This window comes from Meles meles, chromosome 11 (genome assembly GCF_922984935.1).
Source record: "Meles meles chromosome 11, mMelMel3.1 paternal haplotype, whole genome shotgun sequence".
Lineage (NCBI taxonomy): Eukaryota > Metazoa > Chordata > Mammalia > Carnivora > Mustelidae > Meles > Meles meles.
Window position 1 is genome coordinate 10,678,097 of NC_060076.1, and position 23,539 is coordinate 10,701,635.

A 23,539-nucleotide genomic window follows, 5' to 3' on the forward strand; every position below is an offset into this window, starting at 1 on the left:
TGGCTCGGTCGTTAAGTGTCTGCCTTCAGCTCAGGTCATGATCCCAGTGTCCTGGGATCGAACCCCACATTGGGCTCCTTGCTTAGTGGGAAGCCTGCTTCTCCCTCTCCCACTCCCCTTGCTTGTGTTTCCTCTATCACTGTGTCTCTGTCAAATAAATAAAATCTTTAAAAAAAGAGAGAGAGAGAAGGCCCTGGGATTTATGTCTGGGTTTCAGTAAGACCCATAAGTCCTGTGAATTTTACACCCCACCAAACAGCAGCAGCACCAACTAGTTTCAATAAGTGGTTTTATTACTGGTTAGATTTTACAAATTCTGATATTCGAACAGACTTCCACCTTAAAATTCTAAAACAACAAAGCGACCGTTGGAGGGGGTTTGATTTTTCGTTTTTTTTTTTTTTTTTTTTTTTCTTTTAGGACTATTCAAAGTAACAAACTTTTTTTTTTTTTTTTTTTTTTACATTTTTGCTCTGGTCATAAATATACAGAGAGAAAAAGAGGGAGAGAAAAATGAACAAGTCATCCAAAGTATGGAGATAAAACAGTATTCCTAAGGCACGTGGCAGTCTTTGAAAATACAGAAGCTCTAGCCAACTTAAATTATTTGTTGTTTTTCCTCGCTCAGTCCACAAAACTGTACAGTGACACAAATGTTGTGTTGCAGATAGATTTTCCAAGTAATTCCTCAAGTCCACACCGCTGCATTAGCGGGACACACAATTATTTTCTTCCTCTGTTTCCAGGCGAGATCCTAAAATGTGGTTAGTTAGTTGCTCAAAGCCTCTATTTTAAAATACACTTGGAATTCAACTAAAGATAATTTCTTTTTTAAAGAAATTGTGGGGGGGGAGGGGAGGGCGTGAGTCACTAGAAAAGGTTGGTGAGAGTCGTTTGTGAGGGGCTATGAGGCTCGTGGCCCTCCAGATTGCCAGGCACAGAAGTTAAGACGGACGTCACAGTTGGCAGGGCGGGGCTGGTCAAGTCTGTGAGGGTGGTGGGCGTGCTGGAGGGGCTAAGCGAGGCGTTGGAGAGCTCCGAGGCCGGCCCCGATGGCGTCCCCGTCTGCAACGCTGCCTCTGTCGACTTGTCCACACCCGTGTTTTCCTGCCGTAAGAGGTTGCGCCTGAACTTGGCCCTAGCGTTCTGAAACCAGACCTGCGTGGGGTAAGAGAGAGAGAGAGAAGCGCTGGTTAGGAGAAGGGAGGCAGGATCTGGAGAGCAGCAGAGCCTCCCCCCACCCGGAGATGCATATCAGGCTTTTGCAGAAAGGGGAATTAAAAAAAGGGTGGCCTGGCAATTTTTTTTTTTTTTTTAGATTTTATTTATTCATTTGACAGAGAGAGACCCAGCAAGAGAGGGAACACAAGCAGGGGGAATGGGAGAGGGAGAAGTAGGCCTCCAGCTGAGCAGGGAGCCTGATGCGGGGCTGGACCTCAGGACCCTGGGATCATGACCTGAGCAGAAAGGCAGACGCCCAACGACTGAGACACCCAGGCACCCTGGGGCTGGCAATTTTTGCTCTTAATAAAATAAAAATTTCTTTTCCTCTAATGGCTAGTACTGGGTTTCCCTTTCTATTAGAAGGTTCTAGAGCTGAGCAGCACTCTTCCAGTATGGTAGCCACTAGCCACCAGTGGCTACTGAACACTTGAAATGGGACGAGCCACGAAGTGGTCCCTTTGTAGGGGAAAACACGGAAATAGATCTGAAGACTCGGTAGGGAAAAAAAGAAGGTAGGCTATCTCAGTATTATTGTTTACGCTGGTTACGTGTTGAAATGATAATATTGTAGATATATTGGGCTAAATAAAACACCTTCTTAAAATTAATTTTGCTGGTTTCTTTTTATGTTTGGAATGTGGCTGCTAAAAAACTTAAAATGGAAAATTCTACACGTGGCTCACGTTTCATTTCTATTGGACAGCGCTGTTCCAGAAGGTGTGCGCAAACCGAAACATTTTTCACAACGGTTGAGAGATTCTTTTCTCCCCCCTTGGCAGTTGCCTTTAAGCAGGCAAGAGATCCCGTAAGTTCTTATTGGTACAATTTTTAAAGTGCTTCATGGTCAGAAAGTGGGAAAATGGTGTCAAGAACACAAAGGAATCAGTCAATAAAGAGTTACTTCGAGGAAGAAAGAGACAGCAGTCCTACTCCCCACCGCCATCAGGGGGAGAAGCCACTGGCTACCCTGGACCCCCAGGGGGTTTTAGGTTTCAGGGTGGGGCGGACAGTGCCCCCTGGATTAAAGCCAGTCCAGGGAGGTGGTGACCTGCGAATTCCTTCTCCAAATCGACCGCGCCTCAGTGTCATTTATGAGATAGGTGGGTGCGCTGTGCAGTGAGAACTGAGCTTGGTATGCAAAGAATACCAAAGAGAGAATAAGTATTTACTTTCATTTTTCCATGGCCACAGACACGCACATCCCTCTACACCCGCACCTTTGCACACAAGCCTGTACACACTCGGAAAGACATGCACAGAAACTCGTCTTCACAGCTCAACCCCCTGCGCCCCCCCGCCCCCGCCAAGCTACTGGAGTCCAGTCTAACTGCACGGAGAGATCTGGCGGTACCCAGAGGTCCTCAAAATATTTTGAGCGAGGCCTAGGAAATCCTGTTGCGAGGGGCGGAGGGAGTGGGGATGGGGGGGTAGTTGTATCTCCCAAAGAAAAAAAGCCCAAAGGCAGGGCCCCATCACTTCCCTTTGCATGAGAAAAACACCCGCCAGAAGCCTCCCCATAAAACAAAGGACCTTAGAGAATTCTACAGATTCTAGGGTGTCCAGTTGCATATTTCCAGATGTGCCCGCATCTGCCTGTCTTCCCAGTGTCTCAGGCATGAGTGGGAAGGGCTGAATCCTGGCCCTGCCTTCCCTTGGGGACCAACCCCCTACGGGGGCCTGTGGTGTCCAATGAGCCTTTCTGGTGGCCTGATAAGATCTGGGCTCAAATAATAAGCACATCCCAGGGCACCTGGGTGGCTCAGTTGTTAGGCGTCTGCCTTCAGCTCAGGTCATGATCCCAGGGTCCTGGGATCGAGCCTTGCCTCAGGCTCCCTGCTTCTCCCACTCCCTGCTTGCGTTCCTGCTCTCACCGTGTGTCTTTGTCAAATAAATAAATGAAATCTCAAAAAAAAAAAAAAAAAGGGCACATCTACGAGAATCCTAAGGAGAGACTCAGACACTGTGAGGTCAGGAAACAAAGCTCTTTCCCCCGCATGCTGTGTCTTCCAGGAAGAAAGCACATTTTCCCTGGCCTTCTGCCCAAAGCGAGCCCATCACCTCTTCTGGAGGCCTGCTGGTGAGTACAGTGCTTCTAAGACCACAGGCACCGTGCTCTTCTTAGGGTAGGGAGGACTTCCCTTCTGCAGGTGTGAGACTCTGTCCATCTGGCCCAGGGAATGGCCGATGGCAAAAATCAACAGAGAGGAAGCAACTTCCCCCAAAGTCTCACGTCAGGTCTAACACGGAAGACTGGAGCCTCGGTGCCACCCTCTGCTGCTGTCCTGGCCTGTGTGTGTCTCTCCAAGCAGTAGCTGGAGCAGGGAGCCCTGGGGGCGGTACGGGCTCCTAGGTCCAGGGCTCCAAGCCCTGGGGACAGGCTGGAACCAGTTAGCTGCCAGCTGTTAGCTATTTCTCCCGCTGTTGCCCCTAACAGTGATTTGTAAACAATGACACCATCTTCCCCAACTGCCTTCTCTGCTTTACCCAATCTGAGGCACTGGGAATCTGGCAGATAAAATCAACAAGGCAACCCAAAGCCAGGCTGCTGCGGGGGGTTTTGTGCTGGGTCTGGTTTTCACCTTCCGCAGGGCTTCACCAGAACCAAAAGTCCCCTCCCAAGTGGCTTAGGGCCCCTAAGTCATCTTCATGTCCCTGGGATAAGATACAGGGACTGACAAAGAGGAAGAATGAGTAACGTGCACTGAACTCATAGTAGTAATGACAGAGGGGCGTCTGGGTGGGTGGCTCAGTCAGTTGGGCGTCTGCCTTCGGCTCCTGGCCTGGGAGCAAGCCCCGAATTGGGCTCCCCGTTCGGCGGGGAGCCTGCTTCTCCCTCTCCTTCTGCCTGCTGCTCCCCCTGCTTGTGCTCTCTCTCTCTGTGTCAAATAAATAAGTAAATAAAATCTTTTTTTTTTTAATAAAATCTTAAAAAAGTAGTAATGATAGATACCACTTATGGACTTCTGTGTGCCAGGCACTAGCTGCCCTATAATGTGTGATGTCCCTGGTCAGCTCCTGGAGAAGCCTAGCAGGGGCTACTATCGATGTCCCCACTAACCAGATTTAAAACCAGAGAGGCTCTGAGAGGTGAAGTCACTTGCCCAGGGGATGGCCTCTCGGGGTTCTGACAGGCTGGAGATCCCAGGGCAGACCTCAGAAGATGACCTGCTCCACTCGCCCATCTTCTTAAACTGACAGCCCCCTTCTTCATCTGTGGGGAGTCCTGTAGCCTGGCGCCCAGGGGATCCCCAGTGAGTCCTGGGTGGATGAAGAGGCTGCCACATACTCCTTCTCAGACACCCGCTGGCCCTGCAGGCTGTGTTTTGCCTCACAAATTCCCTTCCCTATGATTCTTTCATCAAGGGGACCAAGAGGGCCCGTGGGAAAACCACTTTGCCTCAAAGCTCCCTTCCGGGGTCACTAAGGAAAACAGCCCTAAGATAAAATCTTCATGCCCAAAGATGCCCTTTCCGCCACTTTAAAAAAAAAATAAAAAAGATTTTATTTTGGGGAGTGTCGAGTGGCTCAGTCAGTTGAGCATCCGACTCTTGGTTTTGGCTCAGATCATGATCTCAGGGTCTTGGAACTGGGCCTCTTGGGGCGGGCTCTGCGCTCAGCGGGGAGTCTGCTGGAGATTCTCTTCCTCTCCTTTGCCCCCCGACGCACACGCACGCACACGCTCTCTCTCTCTAACGTAAATAATCTTTAAAAAAATAAAAAATAAAAAGATTTTATTTAAGTGATCTCTACACCCAACATGGGACTCAAACCCACAACCCTGAGATCAAGAATCATGCTCTACTGACTGAGCCAGCCAGCCAGCCCTCCTTTTTTTCTTTTATTTAAGATTTCATTTTTACATCATGGCATTTTTAATAACATCAAACTAACGGCCGCATGTAAAGTGTCCGATCAGATGAGGCAAGCGGAAGTCACGACACAGACACTCCAGGCGGTTGCGGGGCTAATGTCTCTTGATGAATGGATGTGAGGAAAAAAGAATAAAAAGAATATGTCCTGGGGCGCCTGGCTGACTCAGTCGGTGGAGCACATGACTCTTGATCTTGGGGTTGTGGGTTCAAGCCCCACATTGGATATAGAGATCATTTAAAAATAAAATCTAAAAAAAAAAAAAAGAAAAAGAGTATGTCCTCTGGTACAGCAGCCCCATAAAGTCATAATAACAAATATTATTCACTAAGAACCAGACGTCGTCTCCGGAAGGTTCTAAGCATTTTGCGCGTAGTAACTCATTAGTGTCTTACAAGGTAAGTACTAACATTACTGCCATTTGTAATTATTTGTTGCACATCTGTCTGCCTTCTGGATGGTAGCTCCTGCTCCAGATCTAGCGGGTCCCACTCACTGTCTGGGTCACGCCCCAGCCAGAACAAGACAGAAGGTCGGTTATTTGTTGAATAAATGAGTGAACAGAGGACAGCTAGCATTCTCCATTCCCATGTGCTCACACAAGTTAGTGACAACGAACCAGTCATCCAAAGATTGTTTGTAAACTGTTGGAGGTTAAAAGGTACTTTTTTTCAAAGTCATACCAGGAAACACTATGGAGACTTTCGCCCATCCAGATCAATCAGCTCACCACTCCTGTCCCCAAGCCCAGGGCCTATTCTGCCTTCCCGACCCTTCCCCAGGAAGGAAGAGAGGCAACTCGAAGGGGCATCTGTGGGTTGAGGAATGGTCTCCAAGCATTTGCAAAGCCCAACGTCTTCATGGACATCTGTACAAGGGTCCATTCTCTCTCCCAGTCACTCTGCCCATGGGTAGAGAGTGAGAATTGCAGTGGCCATGCTGTTGCTGGTGATAATTTTGAGTACTTTTTCTGCACTTAGTGGCTCTACAACAAGATTTCTGCTCTGCTCCCAAGACACAGCCTCTACGACCCACTCCTCCTTTTCTCTCCATCTCTGCTGCTGCTTTCTGCAGCTAGATCCAAGGCAGGAAGGTCGCAGTCCCTACACTGTGCTACACTGGAAAGAGCTGTGGACTCAAGACAGATCTGGGCTTGACTCTTGGTTTCATCACTTCCTAGCTGTGGAACTGAGGACAAGGGTCCCTAGTCTCCCTGAACCTCAGTTTCTTCATCTGCAAAATAAAGATAATTAAATTTTTTTTAATTTAAGAGAGGTTGGTTGGCTGAACCCTACTGTGTAAATGCGTGTGAAGTTCATGTGCACTGAGTCCCGAATCTGTATTTTATAAAATATACTTGAAGTCATCTCATCTACTCCTTGCAAACACCTAATGAATATTATGATCAACCCCATTTTATAGCCGAGGCCACTGGGGCTCAGAGAGGTTAAGTCACTTGCTCAATGTGGCTCAGAGAGTAAGTGGGAGAGCTGGGCCTGGACCTCACATCAGCGGATGCCAAATTCCAGCAGAGGATACGGCAGCCCAGGCCTACCGTATTGGAGGTACTTATGCATAACAGGTTCAGGAACAGCCCAGAACGCCCCTACACAACACACACTGTCTGGGACACACACACACACACACACACACACACACACACACCCTCTATCAATCCCCTTTGAGAACACAGCCTCTATCTCAACCTGCCCCTGCATACAGACCCTCTCTGAAGGGTGAACCGGGACCACAACCTGCAGGGGGCACCCAAGGCTTAGTGCCACTGAGCTAGTGTAGACAAGAACCATTTCCTGGGCACCGACTTTACACCAGGCCACGCTCCACTGGAGGCTTCCTCCAGTCATTGTCTCAATGCTCAAGAATTCTCAAGACACAAACGATTATTACCTTTGTTCCACAGATAAGGAATCAGGCTCAGAGAGATGGTTAAGTGCCCAAATCGCATAGCTTGTTAGTCCCAAAGGACCTGAACCAGTCTGTTATCCTCCAAAGTCACACCACCACCTGCCTGGTCCCCAAAGGCTCCCATCCCAGCTCCCCCAGCTGGCCCATCGGCGGTCAGAACGCCCCTGGGAGAGAGCCCCAACCTGCCAGTGCCTGGCTCCTGCAACCTCCAGCAAATCATATCATCTCACTAGTTCTTAAGCTTCTCATCTGTAAAATGGGCAGAAAAGTACTAAGGTAAGGCAGATGAGAGCTTTGCAAACTGCGGCATAATCATGAGCAGTCGGGCTGTTAGGGGATATTAAGGATCAGTGTGAGAGATTTGGAGATCTGAGAAGAGGGCGAGCGGTGGTCTGGGCTGCCTTACGGGTGTGCCCACTGCCACCCTCAACAACATACAAGCCCGTGATCATACTCACACTCAGAGTCAGTCACTGCTGGGCTGGCTTAGCGGAGAAAGAGCCACGTCCATTGCCCAGAGACAGGCTTGGATTTGGATCCAGTTCTGCTACTAATAGCAACGCATGACTTGGGGCAAGTGGAAATCATCTGGGCCTCAATGTTCTCATCTGTACAGCGAGGAGGTTATCAGGATGTCTGATAGTGAGAACGCAGTGAGCAAATGTGTTTCACAGGCCTTTGAATGTGCCTGACACACAGCAGTGCTCTCCAACATTTACTGATGTGGAGACACCCCCTAACTGTCAGGGCTTTCCTCCCTCAACTAGTTCCTTGCCTCTGGCTTTTCAGAGTCCCCATGGTGGAGGGGGCATACAGGTGTGAGCAGGTTGACTCAGGATTCTAGGGGAGGAAGGCACAGGGCAAGGGTTCACCCGGGTCCCCCAGGTGAACCTCTCCTTACCCAAAAAACAATTAGTTCTTTCTCTGGTCTCACACAGAACCCACCTCCCAACAGATCACACAAGGGGGAAACTGAAAGTAGGTCTGTTTCTACCATTAAGAGGGTGAATTTCTTCAGGGCTGGGACTGGGAGTCCTTCATCTCTGTGTAGATATTTGGTCAGATGAAAGAATGAGAGACAACTATACTGGGAACCTGATTGTTCTAAATCAGGGAACCAAGCAAGCCTCCTGCCTCAAAGGCCAACAGAGTATGGCTCCTCAACCAGATTCAGACTCAGCTATGAGCATTTACTCATTATCATTGAATTGGGATAACTGGGAGAGGTATATGCCCCAATGGTGCCCATTTTACAGGTGAGAACGCTATGACTCAGAGAGGGAAACTGATCTGTTCAAGATGCACAGGCAGGGAGTCCAGGGACAGAACTAAAAGCAGGTCCTCCTGAGCTAAGTTCTGCTTCACTCCAAGTCCTTGCTCTTGCCCTGGGCTGCTCCCAGGGCTTGGTTCACTGAATGGCCCTCACCACCTTGCCCTAAAGGGTTCTCTACAGGGGAAGGGACAAAGTATCCTACTAACCAGAGAAGAGGCAGATGACCAAATTCGCTCATGAGGAATGGCGGGGGTGCCAAGGAGGGATCTGGGACGTAACCCAAGGACATAAACTCTGAGGGAAACGGACAAGGGGGATCTGAGACCCCGCTGGGCAAGGCAATGTCCTTGCCCCTTGTCAAGGCCAGGACAAAGGGACCCGCAAGCAAAAGGGACCCAAATGGGAAGGGCGGAGCCCACGCAGAGTAGGGGGCGGGCCCAGAGCGGCGCATCAGCGTCCCATTGGCCAGCCCTCGCCTCCTTTGCGTCTCAGAGCCCGCCAGAGACCAAGCTGCCCCAGCACCTTGCGCTTTGCGCAGGGCTGCGGGCAGTGGGACTCCCAGCTCCCTGGGAATCCACCGACCAGCGCCCGAGTCACAGTCCCATCCCGCCACTGCCAACAAGCCCCAAATTCTACCCCCCCCCCCAGCCCCGCCCGACATACTCGCACCTAGGGTGGTCGTGCAGCCCTTGGTGTCCATCCTCGTCATTCTCACCCCCTCAGCGTCCCAGTCCCACAGCCCTCAGTCCCCAATGACATGGGGCTGGAGGATAAATCAGACTGGCTGGACTCAAATCCCAGCACCCCTCCTCCTGTCGTGAGACCTCGGTCAGATCTTCATCTCTTGATTTTCTTAGCCCAAAATGTACTTTGCTCTCCCTACGACCACACATTGCAAGGACGAAGTTGGTTAAATTGTGCTATAAAGAAAGATATCCTCCCCTACCTTATGGTTTTACAGATAGGAAAACTGAAGTCCAGTGACCAGAAAAATCATTCATACTGGTTAATACCAGTTAGTTTATCAATCCAGTTAACGTTACTCTTAGCTATCATCCACAGAGCAGTTAAGGGTCAGCCGCTGTTGTGGACCCTTATATCATCCTGACGGTTTCTCGAATAAGTCGGAGGTATAGATAACTTCTTGTGCCTGTTTTACGTATGTGGAAACTGAGACTCAGAGGAGTTTAATGACTTGCCCAGGACCGTGACGTGAATAAGAGGAGGAGCTGACCATCTGAGAAGTGGTGGCCCAAATCTCTGCCATGAATTTGGGTCATGCAGGAGCCTGGGACTCCCCAAGCTATGTTTCTTAACATCTTTGAGGTACGGACAGACCCTGACCCTTCAAAAATCTGGAAAAAGCTCTGGGGTCTCTCTATGCAGAAAGCACCCTCACAGGTGCAATTCTGCTCGGTTTCAAAGGGGAAATCTGCTTCCAGCTCCCCCGGCCCACCCAGGGGGTCAGTCCACATCCCCCCTCCCAAACCTTGCTTCCAGGAGAGTCTAAGAAATAAGAAAGAGATGAAAAATCTAGAGAGAGACCGAAAGAGGAACTAGAAAGGACGAGTGAGGAGCAAGAAGCAAAAGGAGCAAACAGCTGGTGCGATTGTCTGGACCGGCATCCAGGGATGCTCTGGATTTTTCTGAAATGCTTGAACCTTTTACTCCATGAACACTTTGAGTGTCACCTAAGGAATAAAGGGCAACGAAGAATTGTTTACAAGAAAGAAAAGAGGCTAGGTGTGGAGACAGAGAGGACAGAGGGACACGCATACACAAACTAGAAAAATTAAGACAAAAATGGAAAAAGAGGTAGAGTGAGGGGGAAAGAACCCACAACCCTGAAAAACAGCTAGAGACTGAAGAGATGGAGGAAGAGCAGAGAAAGACAAAGGGAAGCCCACACAGCGGGTGGTGGAAGGTCCTTCTAAGGCCACGGGCTACAGGCCGCTGTGAACCTCTCCAGGTGTCCCCACCCTCAGCCCCTGCCACCGCCCAGCTGACCTGGAGGACCCGCTTGGTGAGGCCCGTCTTTTGCGCAAGCTGCTTCAAGTCCTTGGCGTCGGGGTTGTGGTTAATGGCAAAGTAAGACTTCATGGTCCGAAGCTGGTGGTGCTTGAAGGAGGTGCGCATGCGCTTTGTCTTCTGGCTGCTCGGGTAGGGCTGGTCTCGGTCCAGGTGCTCCGCGTCATTCTCGTTGCAGCTCAGCGCTGGGGAGGGGACACACAGAAGGTGGCAGGTGAACCTCCTGACCTGCCCCCTTACACGGCCTGGTCCAGCCCCGCCCCACCTGCCACCAAAAGTTTCTAGCTCAAGGACCACACTGCATGCCTCGCACCACGCTGAGATGACAATATTATTCCCACTTGGTAGATTTATAGGAGAATTTGAGGCTCATAGAGAGCCACCTGCCTGCCCAGGGTCTCTCAGCCAGTAAATGCCAGATTCAAACCCAGCTCTAAGAGATTCCCAAAAACCATTCTGAGTCATCAATAACAACAGCTACAACTTGTTGATGGCTTATTCAAGTCCAGGTGATGCGCTTAAAGGCCTTCCATATTTTCACTGAATCCTTAAAACGACCCTATTAGCCTGGCATTATTTCCTCCTTTTTACAGATGTTGAAACTGAGGCTCAGAAAGGGAAATCTCTTGACTGAGGACAGAGCAGTGCACAGGGCTCCCTGGCCACACTCTTCCCGTTTCCCCCTGCACTCCCTAAGGAGGGAGGCTGTCCCCAGTCTCTCCCCACCATCCCCCCCCCCACCCCCCAGGGTCTGGGTTGGGCATCTGAAAGTCCTGAAACTCACTCTGATTTCACCCTCATCAGTTCCCCAGCCCTGAAGTTCTGGCTGACCTCGGGCCATGGGCACTGGGCCAAGGTTGGAAACTGTATTTTGTAGTTTATTCCTCTCCTCCTGCCCTGGGGAAGCACTTGCTTCCCGGTTAGACAGACTGGCTGAATGAGGCAGGGAGGTGAAGCGATCCCTAGAAATCTCACAGAGTGGCAGAATTCTAGCCGGAAAGAGAAGGAAGTTGCAGGAAGAAATTAACATGTATCTGACACCTAGGGTATGCTTTTGGCTTTGCATATATCATGGAGCCTTCACTACTGCTCCAAGAGGTAGCTACTGCTATCATCTCATTTCTGAGATGAGGAAACGAACGCTAAGGGAAATGAAGCCATGTGTACACAGCCTCACCACTGGTAAGGGCTGAGCCTAGATTCAACACTGCAGTCCTTGCCTGGTTCCTTCCACTGCACCACAAAGGCAGGCAAAGATGAAGCATGGCTCTTTGGGGGAACCAGTCCCCATTCAGAAGGGGCCCAGCTGGGGCTGGGCTGCCAACGCCTGGAAGGCAATGGGGGTGAGGGACAGGGATGGAAACCTAAGGCTTCAGAAAGTTACTTGGCAACCTGGTGCCTGATGGGGACATGAAGGACTCCTCTCCAAGATTCCTTCATCGTATCCCGAGACATCCTACATGTAAGGTCTTACTTTGGGAAAAATCTCATAAGAGATCAATTCAGTCCCCTAAAGCAGACAGCTAGGAATGTATCTTATGCCCCATCATATGTCCCTAATAGAGCTGCCAGGTTTGGCAAATAAAAATGCAGGTTGTCCAGTTAAATCTGAATTTCAGATAAACAACGAACAATTTCTTAGTATAAGTGTGCCTCTAATTTTGCTTGGGACATACCTATCCTGAGGATTGGTTCGTTGTTTACCTAAAATTCAAATATTGCAGTGGATATGCTTGCATTAAAAAATTATTTGTTGTTTATTTAAAATTCAAATATTGTATTGGATACACTTGCACTAAAAATTTATTTGTTGCTTACTTGCAATTCAAATTTAACTGGGCGTCCTGCGCTTAATCTGGCAAAACCGCTTCAGAAGTACTCCCGATTTCCTGGTGACCGACTCCACCCGCTGCTCAGGTGGGGAGCAGTCCCTTACAGAAAGAATTTGCAAGATGCTGGTCTTGTCACTAACCTTGAAGCTGTCAGCGAGTGGCTACTAAAGGGTCCCTTCCCACATGCATCCAGGCACCCAGGTCCCCCACCAGGGCTGTACTCCCACTGAAAGCACTCAGAGTGAAGAAGGCAGTCCAGCAATGTAAAAAGGGATCAGAAAATGACTCCAAACGGAATCCATGGAAACTGCCCTGCCCCCACTGCAGGGAGCGACCCTCATCTTGCCCCCGTCCCCAGCTCCACGGGGGGGTGGGGCAGGCCTCCCCACAGGGGATCTCTGGGCCCATCCCTCTGCCCAGTCCCCGCCTGGGCCTTGCTGCTGTTAATGAGCTCCATGGGGACCCTGGCGCCCCATGCACCCAAGGGATGTGCCCCAAGTGTGGCCTAGATCTGGGGGGGGGGAGGTGATTTGGGGGAGGGAGAGAAAGGGCACAGAAAGGAGAGAAAGAGACAGAGGTAGAAAGACAGAGAGAAGGGAAAGAGAGTCAAGAAGAGGGGGTAGGGAGGGAAGATGGACAGAGCCAGGAAAAAAGAGAGGAGAGACAGAGGAAAGGGAAGCAGTGGAGATGGGGAAAGAATGGGGGAGAGAGAGAGCTACAAAGACAGAAAGAAATCCGGAGAGACAGAGAGAGAGCCTGAGGGGACAGCAAGGCCTGGAAAAAGAGGGGAATGTGTGGTGGGGGGTCCAGGTTAAGGAACTGAATGCCGGGTCTCAAAGAAAATAGGTCCTCACAGGAAAGCCTATTCTGAAGCCGTTACTGGCTGGGGAGTGGCGAAAAGGGGAGAGAGGGGAAAGGAAGGGAGGGAAGAAAAGGAGCTGGCCTGAGACTGGGAGGCCGTGCAGGCCAGCGGCCGGTGGGGAGCTGCGCCGGGGAAGTGAGGGCGGCCTGGAAGTGGCCGTTGGGCCCAGATTTGTCCGGTACCCCAGGCGCCCTCACTCCCGTCCCCCACACCCCGGCCGGGCCGAGATTCCCCCAGATCGGATCGGGGAGGAGCGAGGGGCCGAGGGGAGGGGGAGGACCGGGCTTTCTCTCTCCCCCTTTTTTTTTTCCTCTCAATTAGGCCGATTCAATGGAGCTAAAGAGCTCGTAAAATCATGAATAATTTACTCGTGATCTGTTATTAACCCATCGGGTTTCGAGCTCTTGTCGCTGGGACTGAACCTGTAATCAAATCTGACTTCGCCTCATTTTACTAAAGACGAGATTGTAGGTTCAATTGTCTAAATAATGGATTGGAATCAAATCAGTAATTACGCCGCCAGGCACACACACAAAAAGCTGGGGCTGGGGGAGGCCCGTGCGACCGGCCGGTCCGCGCGGGACTCCCGCGGCCGTGGCGGACAAACCCCCGGCGCAAAGTGCGTGGCCCGGGCCCCTCGCGGGCTCCCAGAGCCTCGTCTGCGCCCCAGGCCGGCGGGCGGCCCCGCTCAGGGGTAGGGGGAGGTTTCAGTTCTGCCTCTGCCGCCGGGGCTGCGCACGGAGGGGCCGCCAGAGGAGGGCTGCCGTGGCCACCGCCCCGGAAGGACTTTCCGACCCTGCGGCCCCACGGCTTTGGCGGCCCTTCCCTCCGCGGCGGGCTGGGCGCACCGACGGCGGCCCACCCCGCGCTGCCCGAGCCCACCGCCCTGGAATAAGGTGCCGCCGCACCGCCACCGGACTGGCCCGCAGAGCCAAGGGCTTTGCAAGGAGGGGTCGGGGTGGCTGGACCCTGGGTGTGGGACACGCACACCAACAAGCGCTCGTCCTCACACTCAGAAACGCGCACACACGCACACAGACTCCCGCTCAGACACATCACCCGCAGTCGCACCCTCCACGGCCCCGTTTCCAGCCCCGGCACACACTGAGGCCATTCCTCTCCTGCCGGTGCCGGGAGGGGAGGGAGAACTGGAGCCAGACTTGGGGAGGCCTGGCCCGGGCCCGGGCACGTCCAAGAAGGCGTCCCCTTTCCCCAGCCTGGTCCCGGGATCCCGGAATAAGCGAGCGGCACAGCCACCGCGGGCGCGCGGTGCGTGGTTTCTATCGCCGGAGCCAAGGCTAGAGACGCGCGCGGGCAGAGGAGAAGGGGAAAAAAAAAAGACCAAAACAGGGAAACCGAGATACAAACACACAGAAGGACAGAGAGAGCCAGAGAGAAAGGGGGATCGAGAGAGTCGAAAGGAAAAAAGAGAGGGGTCAGAGAAAAAAAACGAGGAGAGGGCATGGGCGGGCGATGTCTGGTAGAGGCTCCAGGTCCCTTGAAACTCTGCCTCCAGACACATCTCCTCGGTGCCGCCAGACCTCGCCAGGGAAGGCGGCTGAGCAGCAAAAAGCACAAATAAATTTCTGTGCCCTTCTACCTTCCTATTCCAAACCCAGTTGCTGAAAAACACGATCCCACTCACCATGTGCCCTGGGGCCAAGGCGCCTGCTGCTACCTACTGGGGGCCGGCCCCATTTGACAAATAGACAGGGCTTTGTTTTGGGGGACCTGGCCTGGACTCCGTTTAGTCTATTTTCAGGGTGGTGAGAGATGAGGGGTGGAAATCTTAGAGAGCTGGCATCTCTGGTTGAACCTTCAACAAATCTTTAATCTGCTGCCACAGACCTGCCGGCAGCCACTTCACCATCGACCAGACTGCCGGCTGCATTATCCTCCCAGCTCCGCACACCGAGACACATACGTCCATCCACCTTCCAACAAGCAACTTCGTTGGAGCGAACAGGGGACCCCCCCCACACACACTCCCGCTGAATTTTCCTCCCCAGCCAGCTCAGATTTTTAAAGATCAAAATAACCCTGACTTCTTTCCCGCAGCTGCCCTCTCCCTACTGTCCTGGGTTTTTGTTTTGTTTTGTTTTGCACTGTGCATTAGACGAAGGGGAAAAGGAGGAAGAAAACAAAAACCTTCAAATCCGATTCTGCCGCAAATAAAGGGAAGAAAATAATTGCAAATAAACTCTATCTAGTTCAGAAGCCCGGGGAGTCATAAACCTTTCCCGGCCTTGCAGACGTCGGGCAGATGTTGACGGTTCAATTTGCCGGGCCCCAGAACCTCCGCAGCTGTCCTGCATGGGGAGGAGCGCCGGAGGGGGCAGAGCCTCTCCTGGAATGGCCTGGGGTTCAAAGATGCCGGAAATGTGAAACGAGCCCTCCACCCTACTCCGCAGGAACGGCCAGGCCTACTCCGGTCTCATCATCCCCCCGCTGCCGGCTTCCTAGGGTTGCCTCTCTCAAACCAGCGCCTGGAGCTTGGAGGAAGGAACCCGGGGAAAACCAAGACCTCGTGGAGCAGGACGATCAGAGACCGGCCCTTGTTCCTAAGGGTCCTGGACCCAAGTTTCCGGATCCTACTGCCCTCAGGACATTTCACAGGACCGGGCCAAACGCCAGGCAGAGCCCCTGGTCCCCCAGGACGCTGCCAGTCCTTTCTCTTGGGACCCTTGCTGTCCTGCCCCCAATAGTTCATTCACCGTCCCAGCTCCCAGCCTCAGCCCTGCCAACCAAGTGTGGTGTCTCGGCTCCACCTTGCTTTCTCTGACCTTGCACTTTCCGACCAGCAAAGTGGGGGAAAGGCCCGAACTGAAAAGCTGCTTCTGATAAATTTCTCAGCGACAAGGCTCTGCACCGGGGTCAGCAAGGCTCTAATAATGCAGCTTCTCCTCCCACTCCAGCCAAGTACGCACGGGCTGGAGCCGAGGAGCCTCCTGTCGCTTCTGCCTGCTCGTCTGGTGCTCAGGCACTGGGGGATCTAAGGACTAGAGTGCGCAGAATGATACAGATAGAGATAAATCACACTGAGATTCACTCTAGCTCCACGCAGTCCACGCCACACACTTTCTCCCGACCCGATGGGGGCGCTCCGGGCGCCTGGCACTCACCAGCATTGTAGGCCGCCAGGTCTGCCCCTGGGCCCGGGCTCTTGCGCTTCCTCGGCCGCCCCTTCTGCACCGTGCCCACGCCATTGTAGTAGGGAAGACCCAGCGGGTTGGCCCCGGCCGCGCCCAGCCCAGCGCTCTTGGCCGCGGCTGCTGCAGCTGCGGCCGCCGCCACGTCGGCATGGTTGAAGTGAGCGGGGTACTCGCCCTGCAGCAGCGCCTCGAAGTGCAAGCGGCAGTAGACCAGGCTGTCCTTCATGCCGAAGTGGTCACCCGTGGTCAGCATCTTGTTACACGTGGTGCAGGTGAAGCAGTTGAGGTGATAAACCAAGTCCCGGGCACGCATCACCATCTCCGAGGCTGAGATGCCCAGGTGGCAGCGGGCGCAGCGCTGCACAGAGAACCGCCTGTAGGGACCATCGAGGGAAGGACTGTGGGGACACACGGTTGGGTACCCCCCAGATCCCTCCTCCAGGTGCCGCTGCTGCCACTGGGGGAAATCACTTCCTAGAGATGGGGACCAGCCTCAAGTTGGACGATGGAGGAAGAGGGGACCAGATTTTGGCCGAGGTCTTGTCCTGCCCTGAAATAGTTTCCCTTAACCATATTCAGGTCCACAACTCTTCTCCTTTACCCAGAGCATGGGCAAGCCCCAGGAAAGCCTTTGCTTGGGGACCAGGGAGGGGGGGCTGCCCCCTTAGCCCTTCTCATCCCTCACCCCTGCCCTCCACACCAGCGCCTGAGAATCCTACAGACCTTTGTAATTTGGGAGAAACAAGGAGATGGGGGAAAGACAAAGGAAGGGAGAGAGAGAGAGAGAAAGAAAGAAAGAAAAAAAATAAATAAACAGACCCTGACCCTAAACCAGAGAGGAGAAACAAGAAACTTGGAGCCTGTTAGTGACTCCGGGTCTTTAACCCTCTAGGCAGCTCTCACTCCCAGGTCCACGAAAGACCCGGAAATGCACTCAACTGCTCCTCCGCCTTCCTTCCAGCTTTGCCCCACACCAGCCCAGGCTGCTGGGTTTAGGGAGGGGGTGTGTGTGTGCCCGTTTCTGTTCCGTCCACTTGACCCCCAAGAAACTTCAAAGGGAGAGGGGTGCACAGACCCCCACCCACTCACCCATCCAAGCTTATTTCTGTGCCTGAGCTCAGATGTGGGCCCTTTTCTCTGGGTCCCTGTACTTCCCAGACCTTTCCAGAGTTCCCTCAAATTTCGAAAAGTTGTCACCCGACATGTCCTGGCTTGGGGGGGGGGGGGCTAGGAAGGGAGCCCTCCTCTGGGACTGGAGGGAAAGGAGTGGGGGGGGGCGGCTAGGAAGGGAGCCCTCCTCTGGGACTGGAGGGAAAGGAGAGGGGTCCAGATTGTGTGTGAGGGTGTTGCAGGGCAGCGAGGGGGTCCCGGGGTGGGGGGGGGGGGCTACCTGTAGTAGTCTTCCTTGCAGTAGATGCTGCCGTCCTTGCTGAAGCAGGTGAGCTCGGACTCCAGGTTGAGCTTGCACTCGCAGCACTTGAGGCAACGCATGTGCCACTGCTTGTCCACCGCCAGCAGGTAGTAGCGGTCTGAGATCTTGCCCCCGCAGCCGGCACACAGCGCGGCGCGGTCACTGCTGATGGACGGCATGGTCTGCGGAGGGAGGGAGGCGGGAGACCGCGGCGCCTGCGTCAGCCTGCGACTCCGCCGCCGCTGCCGCCGCGGGGAAACGGGCACCCGCAGCTCCCTCCGAGGCTCCGGCCAGCCCTAAACGCAGAGAGGGCCGCGGGGGAGTGCGGTGCCCTTCCTCCACCCCCAAAAGGCCCATATTCAGGAGGCTCAGAACCCAGGCCCGCCCACACAGGCCTGACCGGCCACAGGCCCAGGCCTGGCTGCTGGCCTGGACGGATCCCCCTCTTTAGTTCCACCCCCCCCCCCTTCCTGGCCCCTCTGCCCTTTTCCCAGAAAGGCTTGGGCTGTTTTGAGGGCTGGGGCAGCACTGGCTACTCCGGTCAAGCCCTCCAAAAGCTCCCTCAAAAACTGTTTCTTAAAAGAGCCACTCTGCTGGGCCCCAGGAAAGGGGTAAGATGACCATTAAGTCACCCTCTGCACAGATGCCTCAGGGAGATGCATAGAGTTCCCGGCCTGCGCCCCAGTGATCTCTGGATCCTTATGCCAAAGGTTTAAGCCAGGACAGGTCGCAGCACCCCTGCCCCGCCACCACCTTGGGCCCCCGGGGCTGAGGCCCTCTTGGGTCCTGGGAGATGCTGAGCAGAGTACAAGGGCGCCCTCAAAGTCTCTGAGGCCAGGACAGGCTGAGAGTTTCATCCGGAAAGAAGAGCTCAAAGCCGGAGACACTGGGGCTGCTGCTCTTGCCTTCCAAGTGGAGAAGCTTGAGCCGTGCTCCCTACCTCCTCAGCCTCTAAAGGTCACTTCTGAGCCCAGCTTGGATAGCGTTGCTCGCCGGGCCCCCTGGGAAGTCTGAGGTGAGGAACTGGCTATTTGGGGCTGGGCTGGCAAAGCCAGGTGTGGAGATCCAAACGGACTCTCCTTCCACAAGAGCCAGGCCAGAGCCTGAACTGCCGCCAGGTCAGGCCCGCCAGGAGGCCAGGGACAGGATCAACGAAAAGCACCGGCCCGAAGACTTGGACCCCTGAAATTGTGCTGGAGAGGGAACTCCGATTGCCAGGAGGCGGGACGGGTGCAGCTCACGCGGCTGAAGCCCTAGTGCTCCCGTTTGGTTCGCCCTTCCCGGCGCCGCAGGCGGCGCCGTCAGCAGCTACAGCCGAGTCGGTGGAGGGGAACGCGGAGCTGGCGACCAGAGGGCCGGGTGCAGTGAGAAGAGAGCCATCCCGGGACGCGGGTAGGACTTCGCTCCCACTTCGGGAGAAATGCTCTCTTGCACCCTTGGGGTCTGCAATTTCGGTTTAAACCTTGTTTCCCTCCTCCGCCCCAGCAGCCGGGTTTCCCCCGAGCCGGGAGCTATGGGCCTTGCATCCTGTCCGCGGATCCCCTGCGCCCAGTCCCGTGCGGCACGAAGGACGCTCCCCAAAGTGCCCCCAAACTTCGGAGAGCAGACGCGCGGACAGACCCGGCCCCGTCCCAGCTTTCAGACCCGACCCCGCAGCCGTGCGCCTACCGTCTCCGTGTCGCCGCGGTCGATGGCGGAGCTGATGGCGGGAGCCTCGCTCTTGGCCCTGCGGTCCATCTCGTCGATGACCCCGTGCACCTCGGGGCCCGACAGACTGTGGAACAGCATCGCGGCGGGACCGGCGGGGCCGGGGGGCGCGGCTCCTCCGCGGGAGGGCTTGCCCCCCGCCTCAGCTGCCTGGCGCTCCCGGCGCTAACGGGCCCGGTGCATCGCCACCGCGGCCCCGGCCCCGCCCGAGCTCGGCTGCGCCCCCAGGCCGGGCTCTGGGCCCCGGGCACCCGCGGGCCAGGACGCCTCCCGCCGAGGCGCAGGGGCAGCTACATCGCGGGGCGCCTGGGCGGCGGCGCCAAAGCCAGGGTCACAAGGGCACCGGGCGGGGGGGGGGGGGCGGGAAGGGGGAAGACGAGGGCAGAGGTCGGCGCCCGCCGCGGGCGCTTTCACGCCGCGGGCATCGCCCGCCCGGCTTCAGCGCCCCGGGCGCAAAGCAGGAGCGCAAACTCTGCCCGAGGCGGCGACGGCTGCGGTCGGGTCTCACTCGGGAATGGCTAGGTGCCCGCGGCGGCCCAGCTGCCTGGACCTCTCCCCACCCTGGGGTGCGCCCCCAGCCCTAGGCGACCCGCTTAGGCGCTGGGTCGGCGACTGTAGTACGGGTTTCTCCGAAGCCAGCGAGCCGAGCCGAGACACCGAGAGAATTGAAGAGGAGGAGGAGGAAGAGGAGGAGGAGGAGGAGGAGGAGGTGGAGGAGGAGGAGGAGGAGGAGGTGGTGGAGGAGGAGGAGGAGGAGGAGAAAAAGGAGGAGGAGCAGAGTGGGAGGAGGAGCCGCCGGCCGCGGGCCCAGCCGCGCGCAATGCTCTCCAAGAGCGCGCCGAGCCCGGCCCCGGCTCTGCAGTCCGCGCCAGCCAAGCGTCCGCGCCTTTTCTACAGCCGCGCCTTACATCACGTCCTGCCGCCGCGCCATTGGCCGCCCAGCACCCCGGGCCCTGGCAGCGCGTGCTCCGGGAAGGCGGGAGACCCGAGAGGGAGGGGAGAAGCAGGAGGAGGAGAGGAGCGACGAGATGGTGGGAGCTGGTGGGCAAGGCTGGAGGGAGGGGGCGGAGGAAGGGAGGGAGGAGGGAGAGCGCGGGGTTTGGAGTTTTAAAGCTACGAACAGTTTCCTGCGATTTCTTCGGGATTGAAAAATTAAACCTTCTCTCCCCGCGGTCTCCATCCTAAGAAGGCGCAGCCGGAGGATGCTTGAGGAGCTCTCACTCCGGTCTGCCCTCGGCCCAGACCCGTCACCTCGGGCACGGGCGGGGGAGGCCTGAGAAGGCAGGCCTGGGGCAGAGCTTCGGGAGCCTTCCGCTGCTTCCCGCGGAGCACGGCCTTCGGCCCAGGCTCCGCGCTGTGGGCTGCGGGCGGCCGCCTAGGCCTCCTGAGGACCCGGCTGAGGCAAGGAGGCTCGAGCTGGCGGGAGCTCTAAGACTCCTGGGGAGGAGGGCCAGCCAGCGTAGCCTCGCTCCAAGCAAGCTAGGGCCCACTTTATGGGAGCGTGCAGCTCCTTCGTGCCCTTCCCGGTCCCTCTACAGCTTGGAAGAGTGAATGCGGGCATTGCTTTAGGCACTAGTAAACGCATAGGTTCGAATCCCCGTTCTGCCAGTCACATGCACTGTAACCTTATGCAAGTGACCGAACTCCCTTTAGACTGTTTTTAATCTTTTCACTGAGGGTCGAGCAGGCCCCCTCCACACATGTCATGAACAAAAGAGAGTATGGATTTTAAAGTACCTGGAACAAAGTGGGCACTAACCAAATTCGTCCATCACTCCCTCTTTTCCCTCTCCATCTCCTCCTATTAAAAATTTTCCCATTCGGACACACACTGGGTGTCACTGAGGTCCTTAGGGACTGGGGGCCCATCCTCTGCTGTTTGCATCAAGCCGCAGACTGCCGCCTGGCTGCACCAGCTTTCCAGGGATCAACAACTTGGCCTGTGGGTAAATCCCAATTGCCACCCCATCCCCCAGACTTCAGGCTCAACCTAGAGTCCCTTGGGGACACAAGCACCATGCCTAGGTGTGGAGTGAAGCTGGATTTAGGAGATATAAAGTGACTGTGGGGAAAAACTGAGAGTGAGTCAAGTCAGTAACAGGAGTCCCATTTCCAGGGTCTGCTTTGGAGGTGGGTCCTTCTGAAACGACTTGCTTGCCAAAAGGAGGCAAGGGGCTACCTTCTACCTACTGTGCAAAACTTTCAGACACGAGCATATGCACGAGCACGTGCATTCGTGTTCATGTGTGCAAACGCACATGTTCCTCTCTGTTGCCAGAAACATGGCCAGCGGGGATGCAGGACTAGGATCTACACAGGCACATCGGGTGTAAGCGGCCAGTGAGGCAGGAGGATGCGGTTGTAAAGGGGTAAACTGCACGTTATACATACAATGAAATGTTCAGACAATACGACTGAAATCCCTGCCTGCGCTTCTCCGAGGCCATGTTTTGTGTATTTGAAAAAACTCTTCAAGTTCCAAGTACGTGTGTACACGATGCACATGCACAGATGCCCCAACGCGAGGGAAGGACCATAAACCCCAAGACGCGCGCGTGCGCGTGTGTTCCCACAGACGTGTGCTTTGGCGCCTGCACACGGGGCCCGCGCCCAGGCACGCGGACGCCTACACGTATACACAGGCATGTTTTACTGACGCATCTGGGGCACTTTCTTTCAAAGGAAGTAAGGAATGAAAATCTAATCTGGGAGTCACCGGGGTTCATCTGGAGGTCGCCCAAAGGGTAGGAAAAAAAATTGTAACAGCGCTGGAGAGTTTGTCCTTGGTGCAGCTCCGCGCCTAGGCTAGACGGCTCCAGTACGTTTTCCAGAACTCGAGGGGCTGATTTAGGAAGGGGGGTGGGGGGAGGAGGAGCCCTCGGTAACTCTCGCCGCGGGCTGCTCCAGAAACACGGAAACGCACCCTGCGGCTCTTCGCTCCCCCCACATATGTAAGTACACGATTTCGTCGCCGCTCTGACCTGCAGCCCACGCCCATCGCTGACCGACCCCAAACTCCCCGGCAGTCACGATTCCCGCCCGGTGCGCCCGCCTGTGCGCCCGGGGCGGGATCTGGGTGCCCTGTCCCGGAGCTCGGAGGCGGGTAACTTTGCTAATCTTCCCCCAGAGGCGGGGGGACGTCGCACAACCGCTGAGCCCTGTGCGCGAAGACTAAACAAGGACAGGAACAGGCTGTAAACACACATCCTGACACGTGAGTGACATTTACACGGTGCGAGAAGCCGCAGCCCAAGGGAAGGCAGGGGGTTGGAGGAGCGGGCGCCCGAAGGTAAAAGTAATCTCCCGAAGCGTCGGGAACGGCGGCCCCTCGACGCCCCTCCCCCAGATAGGGAAAAAGAATCCCGCAGTCCCTCGAACCTGCCTTTTGTGGGAGGTGACAGGTGAACGGAATTCAGGTCTGGCTACTCTCGCCGCTGCCCACCTCCCCACCATCTGCTTCCTCGCAGACTAGCAGAGCCGCCGCATAATGAGGTAGCAGCCTCCAGCCGGCCACCGTGACTAACTCAGAACAAAAGCGCTCCCTCCACGCCTCTTCCAACAAAGGGGCCACCAGCCCCGGCGCTCCCCGAAGGCTGCGGGGCTCCCGGCTGCCGGCTGCGGAGCTGCCGCGCGCAAACTTCCCGGGGCTCCCGGGGCTGCCGGCGCCACGGAGCCTGGGCCGCGGAGGGAGGAAGCACATGCGGCCCGGAGCGAGTGAGGCCGGGCGGGGCGGGGGGAAAGAGGGGGCGGGAGCCGGGGAGCCGCGGAAGGAGGGTGATTGATCAGTGCGCCGTCCCGGCGCTCTGTCCCGTTATTAGAGGCGGCCAAAGCAGGGCCACGCAATAACCTCCGAATCGCCAACTAATTGACGCTGCAGGCAACTCCTTCATTGTGCGCGCTGGTTTTATGTCTTCATAGCCGGTGATTGACAAGGTGTAATTAGTCATCTCACTCGGTGATAAACATGGGCACCCTCCTCCCGCGGCATCAGGCCGTGTGTACCAGCAGAGGAAGCGATAGTTGACGCTGATATACCATTAAATCAAAATGAAGACGTTCAGAAGTGTGTGTTTGCTGTGACGCTCTGATGGTTTATTTCTCAAATACGGCACCAACAGATTTACTTGATTTGCAAGTTAACTACAACATTAACTGGTTTTATTTATTTTGCCTCTTCCTTCCTCTTCCTAGGCAGGGATGTTGCTCTTGGAGAATGTGAAGACAGTTTGCTTCTTGACAAGCGAGCGAGCGGGC

At 55.1% G+C, this 23,539-nt stretch overlaps 1 protein-coding gene across 1 annotated transcript; it reads right to left on the reverse strand.

The window, feature by feature from the left end:
• Nucleotides 1–305: 305 nt before the first annotated feature.
• Nucleotides 306–19,950, reverse strand: LHX2 (LIM homeobox 2). The gene is made up of 5 exons (XM_046023836.1): nt 19,247–19,950; nt 17,558–17,760; nt 16,138–16,541; nt 10,301–10,506; nt 306–1,158 (listed from the first exon to the last, which is right to left on the reverse strand). The coding sequence occupies exons 1-5, from the start codon at nt 19,364–19,366 to the stop codon at nt 871–873; spliced, it is 1,221 nt and encodes a 406-aa protein (XP_045879792.1). The 5' UTR covers nt 19,367–19,950; the 3' UTR covers nt 306–870.
• Between the last annotated feature and the right edge of the window lie 3,589 nt (nt 19,951–23,539).